The following is a 19,976-nucleotide window of genomic DNA, read 5'->3' as shown; positions in this document are numbered from 1 at the left end:
TCACGTGCTGAAATGGCATGTTTGTAGTGTTTGTAAGTCCAGGCACCTACAACAAACATCTCGTGCCTGTTTACGGAGTGCTGTGGCATGTGACCATCTCGCTCTCGGTATACGACGTGAATGGCATGAAAAGGGTCTCGGATTTTTGGATTATCAACAAATCGCGCAGATAAACACGTCGAGGGCAAAAAGATCGAGAATTTGAATACATTTAAGGGGAGCCACAAACAATCTCCCAGGCAATTGCCCCTGCCCAGTGAATGTGGCCATTGTATGTGGCACCTACACCCTCTCACACTATGTAGATTATTTTATGACCCATGCCAATATCCTATCCAAATCGCTCCGTTCAGGGGTACGTATTAGCTGTGGCCCCAGGATTCCCGTGTTATAGGACCTGCAGATGGGTCGTTTTTTCCCCCCCTCCATCTTGACTCGTATATGTTCACTGGAAACAAATGCGAAAAGGAGCTTTGAACTGCAAGAAGCCCACCACTAGTGATGCCGAGCCAACATGGACCAGGTCGGAAGAGCTTTACCAGGTTAATGATCATTGGTGATCGGATTCACTTGAGAAAATTGATTTGATCACTCGGGGAGATGGGTAAATGCGCAAGTGTGGTGGAAAAATGCAGCCTTTTATCCATTGTGTCATCATACCCAAAATCAGTGCAGTTCGGATCCAACATTTCTGATATGGTGTAAGTCGAGGTGTTGAAAAGGCCACGATTCTTCGTGCTGATAGCAAACCAAGTCGCCCTTCCATATGGCCAACGGCGAAGGTGTGGTAATCTTTGGAACTGTATCAAATTCATTTGAACTCATTCATGCCTACTAGTCTGACTTGAACCAAGTGGAAACGTGAGGCGAGTTAATTATTCATCGACAGAAATCTGGCAGGACAATAAGCTATAGCATAATCAAATCTAAATATTCAAGATAAGTCAATAGCTGGTTTCGCGTTTGGATTGGAGAATGTTTGATTATCGCACAAATCCAGCAACACGAGTCCGTCAGTTCTTGGACCGACCAGCTGTTCTATGTCGCTCAAACAACAGAACCGCCGTGGCGAGCAGATTGAGCCCTGCAAATGCCAACAAGGCACGAAATTGGGTATTATAACTTGTACCATAAACCCGCTGTAGCTTGATCTTGTCGTGAGGGGTCAAGGCTGAGCTGCCAGATGTTGAGCTCAGGACAGCCTCAATCTGACTCGAGGAGAGGAAGGATGCCAGATGGGATTTCAGATCAGCGTGAAGAATGGCAGAGCATACGGCAACGGCAACACAGCCACCTAGCGTGCGAGCAGTGTTGATTGCACCCATAATCGCAGCTGGTTGAGGCGGTTTAGCATGGCTGCAAATTTCTTTTGAAGGGGGATTGGCTAGATAGCACATGAGGACTTACCCAAGTCTGAATCGTGGTATTCGACTTTGATAAAGAAAAAGATGGGTGGCATCATAAGGCCGAGACCTATAGCTAGGATGAGCTCAAACCCGTAAACTTTGGGTTCCAGGCCAGAAGTATCGGTCGAGAGTGTACCGAGCATGGCTATCCCGACAGCCGTGAAAACCGACGCGATACATAGCACAAGCCCGGCACTCTTCTGATATTTGGCAAGAAGAACACCGCAAAGTCCCGAAAAGACTGGCGACACGATCGTGAAAGGAAGGAGATTAATTCCCGCTCTCTCAGCAGAGATTCCATCGACCGCCTGGAATCTTTGGGGGAGAAGAATTATTGCCGCATAGAAGCAACCTCCCATCGTGAACATGATCCTGGAAGAAAACAAAATTTGAGTTGATTGTGCATGAGATGGATGATCGAAAAGCCCACTAACGTGATTTTAAGGCATAGAGCCGGAATCTTGAGAAGACCGATAGGAAGCATTGGCTCTTGCTTAGCTTGTTGTTGAACGCAATGTTCATAGATGCCGAAGATAATAATGCCAACTCCACTGCCGACGAGGGTCCCAATGATTACGCTGCTTTTCCATGAGTATGCTTGCCCACCCTCTTCTAGTGCGAAGATCAGTAGAATAGGCCAAGCGAGAGACAGAAGGCCACCGATGACATCGATGCGCCTCAATTTCTCTTTCTCGATGAACTTCTCCCCTAGATCCGGAATTGCAGGGACAAGAATTAACAGAGAAATCACAACTCCAGGGCCGCTAAGGTAGAAAAAATCAGCGATTTGGGGGTCAGACACGTATGAAAAGCCGAATGGTCATACTTCAGGAAGAAGACCCATCGCCATGTAGTATGGTCAACGATTGCGCCCCCAATAATCGGACCTAAGAGACTCGCTACAGCAAAGACAGATGTCATCCCTCCCATGTAGATTGGCATCTTCTCGACAGTCCCAATTTTGCCAATGATGACAAAGACGATCGAGTAGATACCGGAGCCACCAATTCCCTGTAGAGCACGAAAGATTATGCTGGGACAGGGTTAGCATTTACCTCCTGGTATCTCTCAGGGGCTCATACAGCTGTGTCATTGTCTGGGCGGCACCGCAAGCCATTGAAAAGACAAGAAAGATGCACTGTGCCATAATGAGCAAGGCCTTCTGCCCCAAAATATCGGTTAATTTGGAAAAGAGAATTAAGAATCCTGGTTGCAAGGAAACAGAGTGGAGTTAGTAACCATTCCATTTCTTTTTTTTTTTTGAATCACAGATTTGATCTACCATTGTAGGTGAGGAGGTAGGCGACAACAATCCATGTTGACTTGGACAGATCCTGCAAATCGCTTGATATTGTCTGAAGAGCCGTTGAAACGATCGTGGTCTCGAGTGCGGAAAGAAAGAGGCAAGTCCACAGACTACACAGATATTGTAGCTCATCAGCTTTTGAGCGAGAAAATCGACAAGTGAATACGAACCCTGCCATAATGAAGCAAATTCGCCACGTCTCAATTTGGGCGCCATCGATATGAGCCGCTCGCTTGGGCCGATTTTCCCCAATAGTGTTGGTGTCCCCATGAAGTTGTTGAATCAGAGGTTGCGGGAGATTGCGATTGTCCATTTTTGACGGAAAATGGGACCATCGAAGCTGTTCTCAAAGTGGCCGTTGGCGGGGGGAAGGACTCAGAGGAAAGGGGCCGCATTGGATGAGAACAAAGCAAAAGCAAAAAGAGAATAAGCCTCACTTACACGGAACTTTCCGGCTGCCCAACATCCCTGCACAGAGAGGTATCGTATGAGCACAGATCCACGAGGCTTTTCATCCCATAACGCAGCATCTCTCGGATCTGATTCTCCTTTCTCGCCATCTCCTGTGTCTGAAAACCCGCCGAGCTCATAGCTCCACTCTTTGATTCTCGCCGAGTGGTGTGGGTAAAATCCGCCCCCAAATCATGCAGATCAGCTAGAAGGGAGTCGAATAAACATCCCTGGGGAATGTGTGAGTCAAGGGAAGAACATCCATAGCCAGTTCCTCTTTGTGCCGCATCCACAGATGGAACCAGATCAATTCACCTCCTCGGTCCCCATTCGAGTTGCCATTATTGGTGCTGGCATTGGGGGCCTGGTTCTTGCCCAGTTACTCCGCAATGATAAGAGATTTGATGTGACCGTCTATGAGCGTGGGTCTCGAGAAGGCGAGGGTAACAGCCTCACCGGATTCCGGATTCTAGTCCTGCCTGAGATTTTTGAATCAATGAGAGAGAAGATGGAGCCAGAAGTCCGTGAACTACTGGGAAAGGCTGTTGGAGCATCCAAGTCCAGTGGAAACCGAGTCTGTCTTATGGACCAGGCTTGTAGTGTCAAGTTTCGCAACGATACAGTAGATTCGCTCTCAGCGTACTCGGTATCTCGATGGAAACTCCGCAATGCCTTGCTTTACGGGCCTAGAGACTTTGTTAAATTCAACAACTCCTTTCGGTCATATGAGCAGGGGGAAAACACTATCACAGCATACTTTGCTGATGGCGAGACAATAGAATGCGATCTCCTTGTCGGGGCCGATGGGGCTGGATCTCAGGTCAGAAAGCAACTTCTCCCGAAGAGCACACGGAGCGATAGTGGCGTGACTATCATTTACTTCAAGGCGCCTTTCACCCCAGAGACTGAGGCCATGATCCCCTGGGAGTCTGGCGGGATGGTGAGCATTTCCCTTGGATACTTTGTTTACTTCCAATTCCAATCTAATGCCCCAAACCCCAGGTTTTGACTCCCAGGCAATCAATGGTCATATCGTATTTTAAGAATCCAGAAAAGCCGTACGGTCCATACAATTTGGAAACCATCAACCCAGATGATTCGTTTCTCATGATTGGTCTTGGCTGCTACTCGAACGAATTTCAACATCAATCGAAGCATCCAGATAAAATGACACCAGAGGAGTTAAAGGATGAATGTCTTGCCCGAGCGCGAGAATGGCACCCTCTGCTTCGATCGCTAATTGCGATTACTGTACCCAGCTCTGTCTTTATCTCTTACCTGAAGACCCAGGATCCGATACGTCCCTGGCAATCTGGCCGAGTGACCATGTTAGGAGATGCGGCTCACAGGTTCGCAATCCAATCAAAACGTCTATCTGAATTGATAGCTGACAGTGATCCAGCATGACCCCATATCTTGGAAGAGGAGCCACAAGCGCTATATCAGATGCCATGGCGCTTGCCGAAACTCTCCAGTCCGAGGATCACGCACTCGTTACAAGACTTGCGGAGTATGAGATTTCCATGCTCCAGAGAGGGTTTGCAGCAGCCAAGAGTAGCATGTTTGTTCATAATCTTGTCTTCATGGCCGGCAACAGTCAGTGGTTAGCCCGACTGCGAAATTTGGTATTACGTCTTGCGGATTGGTGCCTAGCTCATCCGAACCAGTCGCCAGACCCATTTCCAGGTCTGACCTCCGTTCGAATGTAAGGGACACAGCTAATCGATCGATAGTGAGCTACGGTGCCATGGCAAAGAAGATACCTTAGGCCAAACTAGGAGCTCAAGTGCTATTTCCCAAAATCAAGGATTTGAAGAACTGACAGGAAGGAGCCGGTTGCGTTTACGGTCATTGTCGTTCATGCAGAACTGTGAACAATTTGATTTGTCCATTTGAACAACGAGGATTTTCTTCTCAGTGGACTTTTACAGACCTTTGTCTCTTCTTCTTCTCGGTGATATGACTTCTCAGGGGATCATCGATCGCATAGAATACACTCTGACAAAAACCAAGGATGAATCATTTTGGAACCCTGTTGAAGAAAGATTCGTAGGTGTGAAAGTAGTCTAAAGAGCAAGGCTTGCTTGTACATTCTAAATTCCTATTCCTGATTCCAATACAATACAACTCTCATCAATATCAATGAATTGGAATCATCTTATTGTACAGTCACAGCATGGTCCATTGCTCTTCGAATAACAGTCGCCATCATTTGAACAGTACTTGGTGCCCGTGGCACATCGTGTCCACCCCCATGGTCCAACTCTACCCTCCACCTTGGATCACACATGTCCCGTAGTCTCCAACTTAAATCGACTGTCTGATCCTTCGAGCCATAGATATGAGCGGTGGGTATGTTGATGGTGAGACCGGCCTTGTTGACTTTGTCCGGTATGAAGACGTTCCACGACTCGTCGGGCATGGGCTCATGACCTGGGACATAGGGACCCAACCAAGGTTCAGTGAGGGATTCTAACTCCGCAACCAACGCAAGGTCCGAGACATCTGGTGGCTGCCGAGATTTTGGGACAAGAAGCGGAGCGCCAGAGCAGAGGAAGACTGCAAGCTTGAACAGGGCTGGACCGAATGGGTTTCTTCGTTGATCATCTATTATAACGGAGGCTAGCAAGCTGCCCCCTTGGGAAAATCCGAGACAGGCATCGAAAGGGCCCTCTGTTTCAAGAAATTCTACCAAATCGGCTTTTGCTTCTTCGAGTGTATGACCACCGAATCCTGGTGAATACCACGTGAAGAAAGGGCCCGCGAAGATGTTTTTGATTGCTATGCCTGATGTTAGTTCCCGAGGATCCATTGACAAATAGAGGGCATAACCTGCGACCGGTTCCACATCAAGGCACCCATTCACGAATTCGAACTTTTCATTTGAACCCAATGCTTGACGGATTGGTCCTATATGTTCGTGTTAGTGACAAGGGTTTCCGGGATGGATGATACCGCCGAACCAGTTTGAATGTCGAGGACCTAGCACAATGGACTTTCTGTAAGCTCTTCAACTCATCAAAAATGGAGAAGAATTATACGAACATGAGAATTGGTGCCAGCCCCATGTAGGCAGATGAATCTCATTTTTGGTGAGGTATGGTTGCAAGCCAAGTTACTTGGCTATCAAACCCCCCTTAAAACGGAGTATTATGGTCAGCAAGTCCTACCGAGACTCGGGGAGTTCTACGATGAAACAAAATTCAAAACTTCGATGATCTTCATCGGCCCCCAAGCATATCCCGCCGCTCGGAAGATTCAGACGAATCCGCCGCGAAACCTGCCGGGAGGCACGAAAATATCCGAGTACAGGGTTTCATATAAAAGGCCTCCATGAAGTTATTCCCTAAAGCACAATACTCATCAAGATGCCTTTTGTGAACGATGCCGATTACCGCCAGCCGGATGCTCTGATTCGGAGTATTCTGCAACAAGACAAGTCCATGCCAATTGCTATTGTGGGCATGGCTTGTCGCTTTCCTGGAGATGCTACCAGTCCCGATAAGCTCTGGAAGCTCGTGGCTGAAAAGCAAGCAGCTTGGAGCGAGATCCCCAAGGATCGAATGAATGTTGATGCTTTTTATCATCCAGACGCCGAACGAGCCGGAAATGTATGTTTTTGGTCAGAAACCTTTCAAAGATCGTCCGAACTAACGAAATCAAGATGAATGCTCGAGGAGGACATTTCTTGAAACAGGACCTTGGGGCTTTCGATGCCTCGTTCTTTTCAATTTCGCCCACTGAAGCAAAAAGTATGGACCCCCAGCAGCGACTTCTCCTAGAAACTGTCTACGAGGCCATGGAAAGTGGTGGTATGACACTCGAGAATGTCGCAAATACCATGACAAGCTGTTACGTGGGTTGCTTCTCCCACGATTACTATGATATGGGCGATCGCGATGCGGACATTGCACCAATTCACTCCTCCACCGGTAACTCATCATCAATCTTATCCAACCGCATCAGTTACTTCTACAACCTCAAAGGTCCAAGTCTGACCATGGACACCGCTTGCAGCAGTGGTTTGATTGCCATGCATCTGGCTTGTCAAAGTCTGCGTGCCGGTGAAAGCAAACAAGCCGTGGTCGGTGCCACCAATCTGATGTTTATGCCGGATATCTTTTCGACCATGTCGAATCTGCATTTTCTCAGTCCGGATTCAATATGTTACAGCTATGATAATCGTGCAAATGGCTATGCGCGTGGTGAGGCAGTTACCGCTTTGATTCTCAAGCCACTTGAAGATGCAATTCGTGATAATGACTCCATTCGTGCGGTGGTGAGAGGCAGCGCCTGCAACCAGGATGGAAGAACTTTTGGTATTACGCAGCCATCTCCGGAGGCTCAAGAGGAACTTATCCGAACGGCATACCGTGACGCTGGCCTTGAATTTGACCAAACCGATTATTTCGAGGCCCATGGCACAGGAACCCAGGCCGGTGATCCAATTGAGTAAGTTTCAAAGTGGCATGGATCTGTAAGTTATGTAGATTGACCGACTTGTTCTAGATCCAGCGCTATAGGCGCTACGTTGGGGAAGACTCGTCCTCTGGATAAGAAAGGGAAGAAGATACCCTTGTACGTGGGCAGTGTAAAGACAAACATTGGCCATACAGAGGGTGCTAGTGGTCTAGCTGGTCTCATCAAAGCTGTGATGGCTCTTGAGCGAGGTTCAATTCCTCCCAATATCCGCTTTGGATCGCCGAATCCGAAGATTGACCTTGAAGGATGGAATCTCGAGGTCCCTACGGAAGTGATTCCTTGGCCGCGTGAAGGCCAACGTCGCGCAAGTGTAAATTCGTTCGGCTTCGGTGGATCCAACAGTCATGTCATTATTGACGATGCTTACCATTACCTCCTCAGCCGTGGCCTGCGAGCTGGCCATAGAACCTCTCCAAAGGCTTTCCTGGACGTCAATCGTACTATCGCCAGCGGAAATGAGAGTCGCGGAGCCCTCACGCTCCGAGGAAACGGCTTCATGAGCAAGCAAAGCAGGGTTAGCAACAGCCTTTCCGATAGCCTCACCAGCCATGTAATTGAAGCAAATGAACGCTACCGTATCTTCATGTGGTCAACTCACGAAGAGAGCATCGGGGCCCTAAACAATACCGCTTACGCCAAGCACCTTACTGAGCGTCAGATCACCGACGAAGAAGCTTTCTTGGACAATCTGGCATACACACAATGTGCCCGCCGATCTTTACTGGAATGGCGATCATTTCTCGTCGCAAACTCCATATCTGATTTGAAAGACAAGATCCTGAACACCCACCAGAAGCCTGTCCGGGCACCAACCAAAGCCCAAAGGCTAGGATTCGTTTTCACCGGCCAAGGAGCGCAGTGGCATGCTATGGGTCGTGAGCTCAGTCGATACTCTGTTTTCCATTCCCGCATTCTGGAATCAGATCTGTTCATCACGAAGCTGGGTGCAGAGTGGTCCGTGATAGAGGAGCTGGAGAAAAACGAGAAGGAGTCACGTATCAACGAATCTCTCTTCAGCCAAACTCTGTGCACGGTCGTGCAGATGGCTCTCGTTGATCTTCTTGCTAGTTGGGGTATCCGCCCTCACAAAGTCATTGGGCACTCTAGTGGTGAGATTGCCGCGGCTTATGCTGCTGGTATCTTACCAGCGGAGTCTGCTATTAAAGCTGCATACTTTCGTGGTGTGTACTCGTCTGCAAAGGACCTGCTGTCCGCCAATGGAGGTATGATGGCCGTCGGACTTTCGGAGGAAGAGGCCAAGAAGAAGATTGCCGCACTGGACCCATCTACTGGAAAGGCAGTTGTGGCTTGTATCAATAGTCCCACCAGTGTCACTATCTCTGGAGATCGCCTTGCGCTGCACAATCTTAGTCAGTCGTTACACGATGAGGGAATCTTCGCCCGGTCCCTCAAGGTCAGCACCGCGTACCACTCACACCACATGGACCTGGTTGCGGACGACTACGCGCAATCCATTGCGGATATGAGAGTTGACCCTGTCTCGGATATCGAAATGTTTTCCACTGTGACTGGAGCTCTTGTGACGGCCACTGATGTCCTGGGGCCCGAGTACTGGCGCAAGAACATGGTGTCTTGTGTTCGCTTCAACGATGGCCTACAGTCCCTCTGTACTTCTCAACCCAATGCTAAGAGAGCACGCCGTCGTGCAGGGGTAACCGTCGACATACTTCTGGAGATCGGCCCTCACGCCGCTCTCGCTGGCCCCGTGAAGCAGATCCTTCGTGTCGCTGCGCTGGAAAAGGCTGAGATCAGTTACCAGTCCGTTCTTTCACGCGGACAAGATGCCTGTGAGACTTCCCTACAAGCCGCAGCATTTCTCTTTGCCAAGGGTCTACCCGTGAAACTTTCCAAGATCAACGATCCAGACAACATTGCAAAGCCCCAGGTGATTGTCGACCTCCCTGCTTATTTCTGGAACCATCGCAAACGTCATTGGCACGAGTCTCGTCTGGCTTTGGAGCACCGATTCCGTCGTCACGCACGAACAGATTTACTTGGATACCCTGTCAGTGATTGGAACCCCATGGAGCCGCGTTGGAGGAATTTGCTTAGGCTTCGGGAGCAACCTTGGATTAAGGGACATAGCGTCCAGGGGTCTTACATCTACCCAGGAATGGGCTATATTTGCATGGCTATCGAGGCGATGCATCACATGAAGGACTTCCCTGAGTACGTTACCCCGGCTGGAGAGTTGGTTGGATACCGCCTGAAGGACATCAAGATCAGCCGTGCATTGGTGATCCCATCCAACGATGAGATGGTGGAGACACTATTCTCTATGCGTCACTACAAAGAAAGTAGCTCAACATTCTCCAATATCTGGTACGAGTTTCGTATCTTCTCATACAACTCTGGGATCTGGCTAGAGCATGCCCACGGATTGATTTCTGCTGTTCACGAAGTGAACCCAGCTGCACCAAAAAACAACTTGCCCTACCTACCCGAATTGGAGAGAGTTATGGCTGCGGCCAACCTTTCAGGATCCTGCTCAGCTGAGAATATGTACAAAATGATGGATGAAGTGGGACTGAACTTCGAACACCCTTTCCGGAACATGATTGGCGAGCTCAAGTCCAACCCCGGCGAGGCTCAGGGTGCCATTGCAGTACCTAATACCAAGGAATTGATGCCTCATGACTATGAATACCCCCACCTCATTCATCCTGCTACCATGGATGCTTTCGTTCAAATGATATTCCCGGCTTTCTTGCATGGAAAAAATGCCTGCCCAGCTGCCTTTGTCCCTGTGTCTTTTGAGGAGCTTTTCATCTCAACAGACGTCGCGCAAGGACCTGGGAGTACTTTCAAGTGTGCTACTACTGCAGTTCCCAGTGGTCGTCGAGAATTGAAGACTGAGGTACTAGTTACCGATGAGACTACGGGTAAACCAGTCGCTGGGTTTAAAGGCATGGGTTGTAGCAGACTTGATACCGCATCCGCCGAAAGTCAGGATGAGAATGCTTCTCTTCGTAAGCTCTGCTTCCACTCGACTTGGAAGCCTGATCCTATTTTGATGCCTCGCGAATTGACCGACCGCATGATGTGTCAATCTCTCCCTCCGGTTGAGAACTCATCTCGTGTTTCTGATCTGGAAGCTATCGCCTACTACTTCTACTACAAAGCACTCCAAAGTATCCGTGAAGAGCAGGTATCCACCCTGAAGCCTCACTTCCGCAAGTTCTACGAGTATCTGCAGCACCAACGTGATTTGGTGATGGCTCATCAGCTCCCCCACCAGACTGCCGAATGGCAACAACTCGACGACCCTCTCATTGTCGCAAAGATGGAGGCACTAGCTGAACGTCTGCAGCCAACCGATGTGGACTCCGAGATTCTTTGCCGCGTTGGACGGCAGCTGGACAAGATCTTGTTAAGTGAAGCTGACCCACTGGCTATCATGCTAGAAGATGACCGGTTGTATCAGTACTATGGCCGCATGATCCCAACAACCACTCTTCACCAATATGCCACCCTGCTCTCCAACAAGAACCCCGATATGGAAGTTCTGGAGATAGGGGCAGGTACAGGTGGTGCCACAGAGAGTATTCTGGATGCTATGGGAGGCAACAAGGGACGCTACCCTCGCTTCAAGTCGTATACCTTCACCGATATCTCATCTGGGTTTTTTGAACAAGCTCAGACAAAGTTCAAAGACTGGGAAGCCTTGATGGACTTCCGTCGCCTCAACATCGAAGAAGACCCTGTCGAGCAAGGCTTCGAGAAACAGTACGACCTGGTCGTTGCTGCCCTCGTCCTTCACGCTACCGCAAACATTGACAAGACAGTCGAGAACACTCGCAAGCTCTTGAAGCCAGGTGGTCGTCTTATCATGGTCGAGATTTCAAACCCACTGAACCAAGTCTTCTTGCCTTTCGGCTGCACTCCTGGCTGGTGGATGTCAGAGGAAAGCTATCGCAAATGGGGCCCTACCATGGGGGAGGATTTGTGGGGAGCGGTTTTGAAGCGTCATGGGTTTGGTGATTTCACTTTAGGAGCTCCAAATAATTTGGATGCTCAGGACGAGATAGGTCGTGTGTGGTCGTGCGTCGCTATCGACCCTGCGATTGAGGAAACACAAGACCCGGAAGTCAGCTCAGTTATCATCATAACCGATGATGTTGTCTCCGACTCATCCGAGGCTCTGATGAAGACGATTGAGCAACGAGTGAATAAGATGGGTCTTGCTGTACAAACAGTCCCGCTCTCTCGCATTGCGGAAACCCCCCTTGAAAATACATTCTCCATCTCAATTGCTGAGCTCGACCGCGCAATCATTTGTGATCTGAATCAAGCTGAATTTGATTCATTGCAGCACCTGCGAACAGGCAAAGCCCTGCTGTGGATATCCGAAGGAGCGAATGGTACTTCCAAAAATCCTAACCGTGCGCTCTTCCATGGACTTGCACGTACTTTGCGTACGGAGTATGAGAGTCACAAGTTGATCACCGCCGATTTCGCAAAGATTGACCGTCAAGAGCCTGAGGATGCTGCAAGCAATGTGCTTGGTTTGTTCGAGTTCTTGTTAAGGAACCCTCAGTCTCGGGAATGCGAGTTTTGGTTCGAGCATGGTTGCTGGCAGATCAACCGAGTCATCGGAGTGCCGGAAGTCAATCGTATGATTCATGACAGTGTCTCGGGAGATGCAGCGCAGCACCGGAAAATCGAACAACAGCCTTTCTATCAGACGGGCCGTCCATTGAAGCTCAATATCAAGACTCCCGGTCTGCTCGATACCTTGGTGTTTGAGGACGACACCCGCCTTGATGAGCCTCTGGCTCCTCACGATGCAGAGGTAGAGGTCAAGGCATCCGGTGTCAACTTCCGAGACATCATGATCAGCTCCGGCCAAATGACTGACAATGCATTGGGCTTTGAATGCTCCGGGATTGTCACTCGCATTGGTAGTGAGGTCGACAATGTCAAAATTGGCGATCGAGTTACCGTCTGGAGTCGCAACACTTACTGTAACTATCTGCGCAACGATGCCCGAGTGATGCAACGTATCCCAGACGATATGAGTTTCGAGGTTGCTGCTGCTATTCCCATTGTCTTTGCCACCGTTGTATATGGGTTTTCAGACATGGCTCACCTATCCAAGGGCGAGTCGGTGCTTATTCACGCAGCTAGTGGCGGCGTTGGCCAAGCTGCCATCATGTATGCTCAAATGGTAGGTGCCAATGTCTTTGTGACAGTGGGGACTCAGGCGAAACGGGACCTTGTACATCGTGAGTTCGGTATCCCCGATGACCACATCTTCAACAGCCGTGATCTCAGCTTTGCACGCCAGATCAACGAGGCAACTGGTGGACGTGGTGTTGATGTTGTGCTGAACAGTCTGGCCGGTGAGGCTCTCAGTGCCACCTGGAGCTGCATTGCAATGTTTGGCCGCTTCATTGAGATTGGTAAAAAAGACATCATTGAGAACCGTCTTCTGAATATGGCTCCGTTCGTTCGCAACGTCAGCTTCCATGCACTTGACCTGAACACAGTGCGCTGGTGCAATGTGCCCCTTGCATCTAGACTCCTGGCTGAGGCCATGGACTTGATCCGATCCAAGAAGTTGCGCCCTATCCAATCGGTGAAGACCTTCAATTTCTCCCAAATTGAAGAGGCATTCCGTTTCATGCAAGCCGGCAAACACGTCGGAAAGGTCGTTGCGGTGCCAAATGAGAATGACATTGTCCCGGTGAGTTCCTTTGGTCTTTTTTTTTTGGTCTCGCTTGAGTACAAACCACTGAACTGACTTAAATTTGCAGGCCTATCCCGTGGCTCCCCGTCCTCTCACTCTGTCCCCAGATGCATCATATCTGATTGCTGGGTTTGGGGGTATTGGCCAAAGTCTTGCCCGCTGGCTAGCTGAGCACGGCGCTAAAAACCTGATTTTTGCCTCCAGATCCGGGGCCAAGCGACCCGCTATGAAGCAGCTTATTGAGGAACTCGAGGAACTCAAAGTGCGCGTTGAGCCTCTTTCTGTGGATGTTACTGATGGCCAGGCCTTGAAATCGGAGCTGCAGCGAATCGCTACATACATGCCACCAATCCGTGGCATGATCCAAGCTGCTATGGTTTTGGACGATCAGATCTTCGAAAACATGTCACTAGACAGCTTTAACCATGCTATTCGCCCCAAGGTTGATGGGACCTGGAATCTCCACGAAGCTACCATCGGTCAGCCAGTGGACTTCTTTGTGATCCTATCCTCTGCGGTTGGAGTCCTTGGCAACCCTGGGCAGGCAAACTATAGCGCCGGCAATACTTACCAGGATGCTTTGGCAAGCTACCTACGGTCCATTGGACGGCCCGCCACCGCCATTGATCTGGGTCTTATGATTGATGTTGGTGCAGTAGCGGAGGAGGAAAGCGGAGTAAAATTGCGCAACCTGAAGCGAAAGGGGTATGTTGGTGTCACCGAAGCCGAACTACTTGCCAGCATGGGGCTAGTCATCCAGGGTATTCAGAAAGAGCATACGTCGGTTATCATCGCTGGCATGGATGCCAGCGAAGGTGGAAGTGAGGTCTTTTGGATGTCGAACCCGATTTTCTCGCACCTTTCCAAGCTAGACATATTGTCCTCGAGCGGCTCAAAGGATCAAAATACGCGATCTACGCTTTCTCTGCTGAAAGAAGTTGACAACTTTACTGATGCTTCCGGCATCGTTCTGGAAGCTATCCGGGCGAAGCTCAGCCGCAACCTGATGATAGACATGGCTGAGTTGGATCCCCACCGTCCAACCAGCGCCTTTGGTATCGACAGTCTTATTGCCGTTGAATTACGCAACTGGTTCCAAAAGGATATGAAGGTGGACTTCCCTGTCTTTGAAATCTTGCAGGCATCTAGCTTGCAGAGTCTTGCCTTCAAGGTTGCCGAGCAAAGTGGTTTCGCTGATGGATCCAAGGAATAAGGTCGACTACTTCACTAATTTCCAGGTGACCATCTGTAATTACTCATCTATTCATGGCAATCTTTCGTACAGTGGTCATTCAGGGAGTAGTTAATTGTTAGATCAAAGAACCGTACTCGTCGATCAGTCTGCGAATAGTCTTCTCATTTCCCCAATCAGAGAGTGTTTGGTAAATCAAGAACAAGTTAAAAGCACAAGCCAATTGTCAGATGTTACAAAGCAGATCTCTGGCTTCTGATTTAAGAAGCTTGATTGAGGCTCTCATTTCCGACATCAGGGTATTAAAGAGCCTCTCGGATATGTTTTTCGTGACCCTACCATCGATGCGCTGACTTTGATATTGATGTAGTGCAGATTCCAGGTAGATTAAGTGACGGTTTATGACCGTAGCCACAACAAAAAGTTGCGTTTGGTGGTCCAGATTCATTTCACCCAGGTTCAAACTCAGGTGATCAGCAAGAAGCATGGGATAAGATCCCGGGTGGATGTCCCGGGGGGGTTCTTGATGAGACTGGTGGAAAGGACCGTTCTGCTGTGTCGTTTGGTGATGTGCATGCGACAAGTGGGGTGCATCATCTGAGGCAGTGGTTATACTTCCATTGGGATAGTGTGAAGACCATGAACATAGGACGGATGAAATCTCTTTTAATAGCCGCTCATAAGTGCGAAGCAGAAGAGACAGTGGAGTGATCACGAAAAGCACAAGCGTAGCGTGGTCGAAGCAGCGTTCTGTCTGCTCCGGTACTCTCTCTTCACATTTAGCAAGTAAATTGCGAATGGTATCTATGAGCTCTTGACCAGGCTTCAAGATCAAATTAACGGGGTGCTTTAGCGAATGATTCTTTCCATTGTTGCATGCGCTTGACCCCCCAGTTCTTGATGGGATACCGTCATTAGTTGTATCAGCCTTCGTAGATTGGACCAACTCATGTTGTAATTGAGATAATTTTTCTAGTAATCCCGACCGAATTTTATCGCTCTTGTCGACAATGACTTTGTGGGTGTGTATTTCAAAATTGCTAGATGCTATTTGGCTCAATAAATTGGACTGCTGAGAGATGTTCTGGTGCGTACCCGCGTCACCCGAAGTCCAGAGCACATCGCGACCAGTGTCATCATCCGCAGGGGGTGTTTTGAGGCCTCCAAGGAGATGATTGTAAATTTGCGGGTCGGAAGGATACGTTGGAAGATCGGTGGATGCGGACTGTGCGTCTGTTTGAAGGAAATCGGACCAAAGCGCATTGTCGGAAGTGGTGGCGGATGATGTAGGCATTTCATTAGAGAAGTCCATAGCCGCAGATCCAGGATCAAAGAATGAACTGACATCCGAGATATCCATACTAGGGCCAGAATCCTCGGCTTCCGAGTTTGGGAGCATGTCTGACAGAAATGAGGGAGGAGAGGTCATGTCTCCTCCATCGCTGCTAGTCAAGCAGAGTTGATTCGTACTCTTCGAGCCCAGTGGGGTTTGGGATTGGTCGACAGCATGGTGCATTGCATCGAGATCAAAGTGATCAAAGACCGGTGGGCGAGCCTTCTTTGGTCGTCCCGACTTTAGTGGTGGACTAGACGTGCAGACGCAGCCGTCCTGGATACATCGACTGCATTTCGAAGTGGAGGTCTCCCGCAAGCACCGTAATTTCCGAGTATGACATCGATCGCAGGCTATTCGTTTCTGGAGCGGTGCTTTCCATTGGGAGGTCTCCATAACAGTTGAGATGGAGAATTGGATGGAGCTCGGATTTCGGATTCTGATAGACACAGGGTTGAGGCAGGATGGGTCATTCTAAAGCGGATCTGGCAGGCCAGTACTCCGTATTTATTCCATTGAAAGATGGCTTGGAGTGATATTTCTGAATGTAACTCAGTTGACTATCATCATCAGTCGCCCTCTATTGCATTGCCCAATGGAATTTGGGAGGCTTTTGGCCCCAATGGGGGCCGTTGCTATGCGTATTCGTCAAAGCCCATGTGGGCTCTGACCCACGTTCTATTTCCAGCTTTGGGGGTAATGAGCGTTCTCAGATAATCCCATCATAGATCCGTTCAAGTTCATATCGGCAGTTAGCTAAATGCCGACCAAGACTTGCAAGGTTTCCAAGGCTTAACTCTCTGCAGATGTGGATATATTCATCCCAACTGAGCCCAACGGGCAGTCAGCTCTGGAGATCCCTGACTTATTAACCAATTGGATACATCAGACGCATCCATACGACGAAAAGGTGGAGACCATTGGGACACTTGAGGTTAGAGGCAGAAAGAATCGAAGGAATGACTACTCCGTACTCCGTAGCGATAGGTCAGGAGATTTGATTGGTTGATGGTTTTTGTCCGGAAGAAACGGGTGTTTTATGTTGACTGTTACCGCCTTCCTATCTGATACAGTGGGCCCGCCTGTTGATAGTCCCCCCCCCCCCCCCCCCCTAAACCCGCTTCCCAGTTTAATCTACATCTACTCCGTACTGGCCAGAAATTATCTGTCCGGGCCAATTGATGAAGCGCTTCTCAAACCCAATAAAAGTTGGAGCCATCTCTTACCCCCAAAATTCTGCGTAGGCCCACGTCATCTTTGCGAGATTCGACATGATCGGACGAGAACGGGCATAAGCCCCAAGTCAAGTGTGGGGGGGGGGGGGGGGGGGGGGGGGGGAGGTCGTAACAAGCAAGGGTCTGTGAGATCTCGCCGAGGAATCTGAGCATCATAGCTCATCCAGATGAATGGCCCCAAAAGAAAAACCGCCGAGAGGATCGAGCCAGGAAATTAACCCCCGGGCAGCCGATTAGCGCTTGAGAAGAGATAGAAAAGAAAATAGGAAGGATGGGTGGTCGTGATTTGTATCATACCCTAAAGCAACATTGGATCAACATTGCCATAGGATGTTCTGGTTCAGAGTGATTCCACTGTTGGCGCAAATGGCCATTGCCTCAGAGCTATCTTCCAGTGCGTCGGATCTGATGACCCCTAAGGCCAATGATCTCGTTATGCTAACCTGGCCCTCACTTGGAAATATACAGATGTTGGGTTGGATTCAAAAAAGTGGTTCAAGTGTAAGCACGATGCACAAACATGGATTAACCAAATGAATATGACCGAGAAGGTTGCGATTGTTACAGGCTCGTTAACCGGGACATGCATAGCCTATGTTGCACCCGTAGAAAGCGTTGGATTTGGCGGACTTTGTATTCACGATGGACCTGCTGCGATTCGAATTGCTAGTTTGGCTAGTATTTTTCCATCTGGACTCACCATGGCGGCGACCTGGGATAAGGAGATGATTTACCAACGAGGGAGTGCAATGGGTGCCGAGTTCCGAGGAAAGGGTGCGCATGTTATGCTTGGGTAGGTGATCAGACCCAAACCCTAGCGAAGCTGACGGTGCTAACAAATCGTAAAAAGTCCTGTCGGCGGCCCATTGGGTCGCAGTGCTCTTGGTGGCCGAAACTGGGAAGGCTTTTCTCCGGACCCTTACCTAACTGGCGTGGCTATGGACCACACGATCCGTGGCGTGCAGAGTCAGGGTGTTCAAGCCAATGCGAAGCACATCATTGGCAACGAACAAGAAACGCAACGGAAAGCGACCGAGATTGATGGCCAGATGGTTGCTGCAGTCTCTTCCAACATCGACGATCGAACCATGCACGAGTTATATCTGTGGCCATTTGCGGATGCTGTTCATGCGGGCGTTGCGAGTGTGACTTGCGCCTATAATCGAGTCAACGGTACATACAGCTGTCAAAACAAACAGGTCTTAAACGATCTCTTAAAGACAGAGCTAGGGTTTGAAGGCTGGGTCACGTCCGACTTTATGGGCGCCATGTCTGGCGTTGACTCTGCCATGGCCGGGATGGATATGAACCAGCCAGGGCCCATTTCGGGGACCCAGTTGAACGAGACATACTGGGGACCTAACCTGGTCACAGCGGTGCAAAACGGATCAGTTCCTGAGGCGCGTCTCAACGATATGGTTCAGCGTATCTTGACTCCGTATTTGTATTTTGGTCAAAACCACACCAGTTATCCAAGCATTGATCCATCGTCAGAGCTGCTCACGCTGGAAAATTTTGGCGTCCTAACAGGTGTGCACTTATTAAGCCCTGGCACAGCTACTCCTGCTGGACGCGATGTTCGGGGCAATCACTCGGCCTTGATCCGGACCATGGGCTCAGCCGGGACAGTGTTATTGAAGAATGTCAACAACACCCTTCCCTTGAAATCGCCTCGCAATATCGGTGTGTTTGGGGAGGATGCAGCCGATATAACCACCGGCGCTCTCTATCCAAACGCTGGGTACAACGTTGGAACCCTCATCATCGGGGGTGGATCTGGAGGCGGCCGCACCAGTTTCATCGTTCCCCCACTAGAGGCAATCAAAACTCGGGCTAGAAAGATCGGGGCACAGGTCCAGTACATCACCAACACTACAGTCCTCACCAGTGGCGAACAGACTACACTCTATCCTTGGCCCGAAGTTTGCCTGGTGTTCTTGAAGACTTGGGAAACTGAAGGGGTCGATCGAACGGACCTTGAGGCCGACGGTGACTCCACTCAGTTGGTAGAAGCTGTCACGAACCTATGCCCGAAACGCACCGTTGTGATTACCCATTCCGGGTGTCCGAATGTGATGCCATGGGCATCTAATCCTGACGTGGTGGCTATCCTTGCGGCCCATTACCCTGGGGAGGAGAGTGGTAACTCAATCGCCGATGTGCTTTGGGGAGACGTTAACCCGTCAGGCCGACTCCCATACACAGTTGCTAGGAATGCCACAGATTACAACGGCCCCATTGTGAATGTCACTGGGCCCGATGCGACTAAAGAATGGGCTTGGCAAAGTAACTTCACCGAAGGTCTCTTCATTGACTATCGTCACTTCGACGATCAGGAGATTACTCCACTCTACGAGTTTGGTTTTGGACTCAGCTACACCACTTTCGCTCTGGATTCTCCGATTTCTATCACATTGAGCCCATCTGCTAGCCACGACAATCTCTCGACCACTCCTCCTGCAGCCGATCTTTCCACACTGGCCTTGGGGGGCAATCCGAACCTGTGGAAGACACTGGTACATGCTTCAACACGTGTCAAGAACACCGGTTCTCGGGGAGGAGCAGCCGTCATCCAGCTCTACGTCTCTTTCTCGCGTGGTAGTGTTCCTTCCGGTACTCCGATTCGAGTACTTCGTGGTTTCGAGAAAGTACCTTTGAGCCCCGGCGAGAGCAAGAAAGTGCCTTTTAATCTCACACGCCGTGATCTCAGTTACTGGGATATTCAGGCTCAGGATTGGTGCATTCCCAGTGGAGAGATTCACATCAGCGTTGGGTTCAGCTCTCGGAATTTGCCTCTTCACTCTACAGTGACTCTTATTTAGAATGAAGCTTTTAGAATTGTTACATAGACTAGAGGCTGCG

General features: G+C 49.6%; 6 protein-coding genes across 6 annotated transcripts; 3 read left to right on the top strand and 3 right to left on the bottom strand.

Annotated features, from left to right (window-relative positions):
• Nucleotides 1–1,013: 1,013 nt before the first annotated feature.
• Nucleotides 1,014–3,025, bottom strand: Pdw03_0364 (MFS multidrug transporter, putative; the record flags this gene model as incomplete). The annotated part of the gene is made up of 7 exons (XM_066099583.1): nucleotides 1,014–1,333; nucleotides 1,408–1,778; nucleotides 1,841–2,170; nucleotides 2,233–2,439; nucleotides 2,489–2,612; nucleotides 2,689–2,822; nucleotides 2,883–3,025. 7 exons carry the CDS (start codon nucleotides 3,023–3,025, stop codon nucleotides 1,014–1,016), a joined length of 1,629 nt encoding a protein of 542 aa, XP_065957310.1.
• A 432-nt stretch (nucleotides 3,026–3,457) lies between these two features.
• Pdw03_0363 (Monooxygenase, FAD-binding) lies at nucleotides 3,458–4,871 on the top strand (the record flags this gene model as incomplete). The annotated part of the gene is made up of 3 exons (XM_014682061.2): nucleotides 3,458–4,102; nucleotides 4,165–4,511; nucleotides 4,565–4,871. The coding sequence occupies 3 exons, from the start codon at nucleotides 3,458–3,460 to the stop codon at nucleotides 4,869–4,871; spliced, it is 1,299 nt and encodes a 432-aa protein (XP_014537547.2).
• A 449-nt stretch (nucleotides 4,872–5,320) lies between these two features.
• Nucleotides 5,321–6,249, bottom strand: Pdw03_0362 (Serine hydrolase FSH; the record flags this gene model as incomplete). The annotated part of the gene is made up of 4 exons (XM_066099582.1): nucleotides 5,321–5,943; nucleotides 5,995–6,072; nucleotides 6,126–6,144; nucleotides 6,208–6,249. 4 exons carry the CDS (start codon nucleotides 6,247–6,249, stop codon nucleotides 5,321–5,323), a joined length of 762 nt encoding a protein of 253 aa, XP_065957309.1.
• A 281-nt stretch (nucleotides 6,250–6,530) lies between these two features.
• Pdw03_0361 (Phenolpthiocerol synthesis polyketide synthase ppsA) lies at nucleotides 6,531–14,567 on the top strand (the record flags this gene model as incomplete). The annotated part of the gene is made up of 4 exons (XM_014682060.1): nucleotides 6,531–6,773; nucleotides 6,827–7,614; nucleotides 7,672–13,351; nucleotides 13,422–14,567. 4 exons carry the CDS (start codon nucleotides 6,531–6,533, stop codon nucleotides 14,565–14,567), a joined length of 7,857 nt encoding a protein of 2,618 aa, XP_014537546.1.
• A 205-nt stretch (nucleotides 14,568–14,772) lies between these two features.
• On the bottom strand, nucleotides 14,773–16,062 carry Pdw03_0360 (uncharacterized protein; the record flags this gene model as incomplete). Its single annotated transcript, XM_066099581.1, has 2 exons — nucleotides 14,773–15,593; nucleotides 15,642–16,062. 2 exons carry the CDS (start codon nucleotides 16,060–16,062, stop codon nucleotides 14,773–14,775), a joined length of 1,242 nt encoding a protein of 413 aa, XP_065957308.1.
• Nucleotides 16,063–17,444: 1,382 nt separating this feature from the next.
• Pdw03_0359 (Glycoside hydrolase, superfamily) lies at nucleotides 17,445–19,936 on the top strand (the record flags this gene model as incomplete). Its single annotated transcript, XM_014682058.2, has 3 exons — nucleotides 17,445–17,508; nucleotides 17,583–17,907; nucleotides 17,965–19,936. 3 exons carry the CDS (start codon nucleotides 17,445–17,447, stop codon nucleotides 19,934–19,936), a joined length of 2,361 nt encoding a protein of 786 aa, XP_014537544.2.
• Between the last annotated feature and the right edge of the window lie 40 nt (nucleotides 19,937–19,976).

This window comes from Penicillium digitatum, chromosome 4 (assembly GCF_016767815.1).
Source record: "Penicillium digitatum chromosome 4, complete sequence".
NCBI lineage: Eukaryota > Fungi > Ascomycota > Eurotiomycetes > Eurotiales > Aspergillaceae > Penicillium > Penicillium digitatum.
This window is presented reverse-complemented; position numbering and strand designations above follow the sequence as displayed.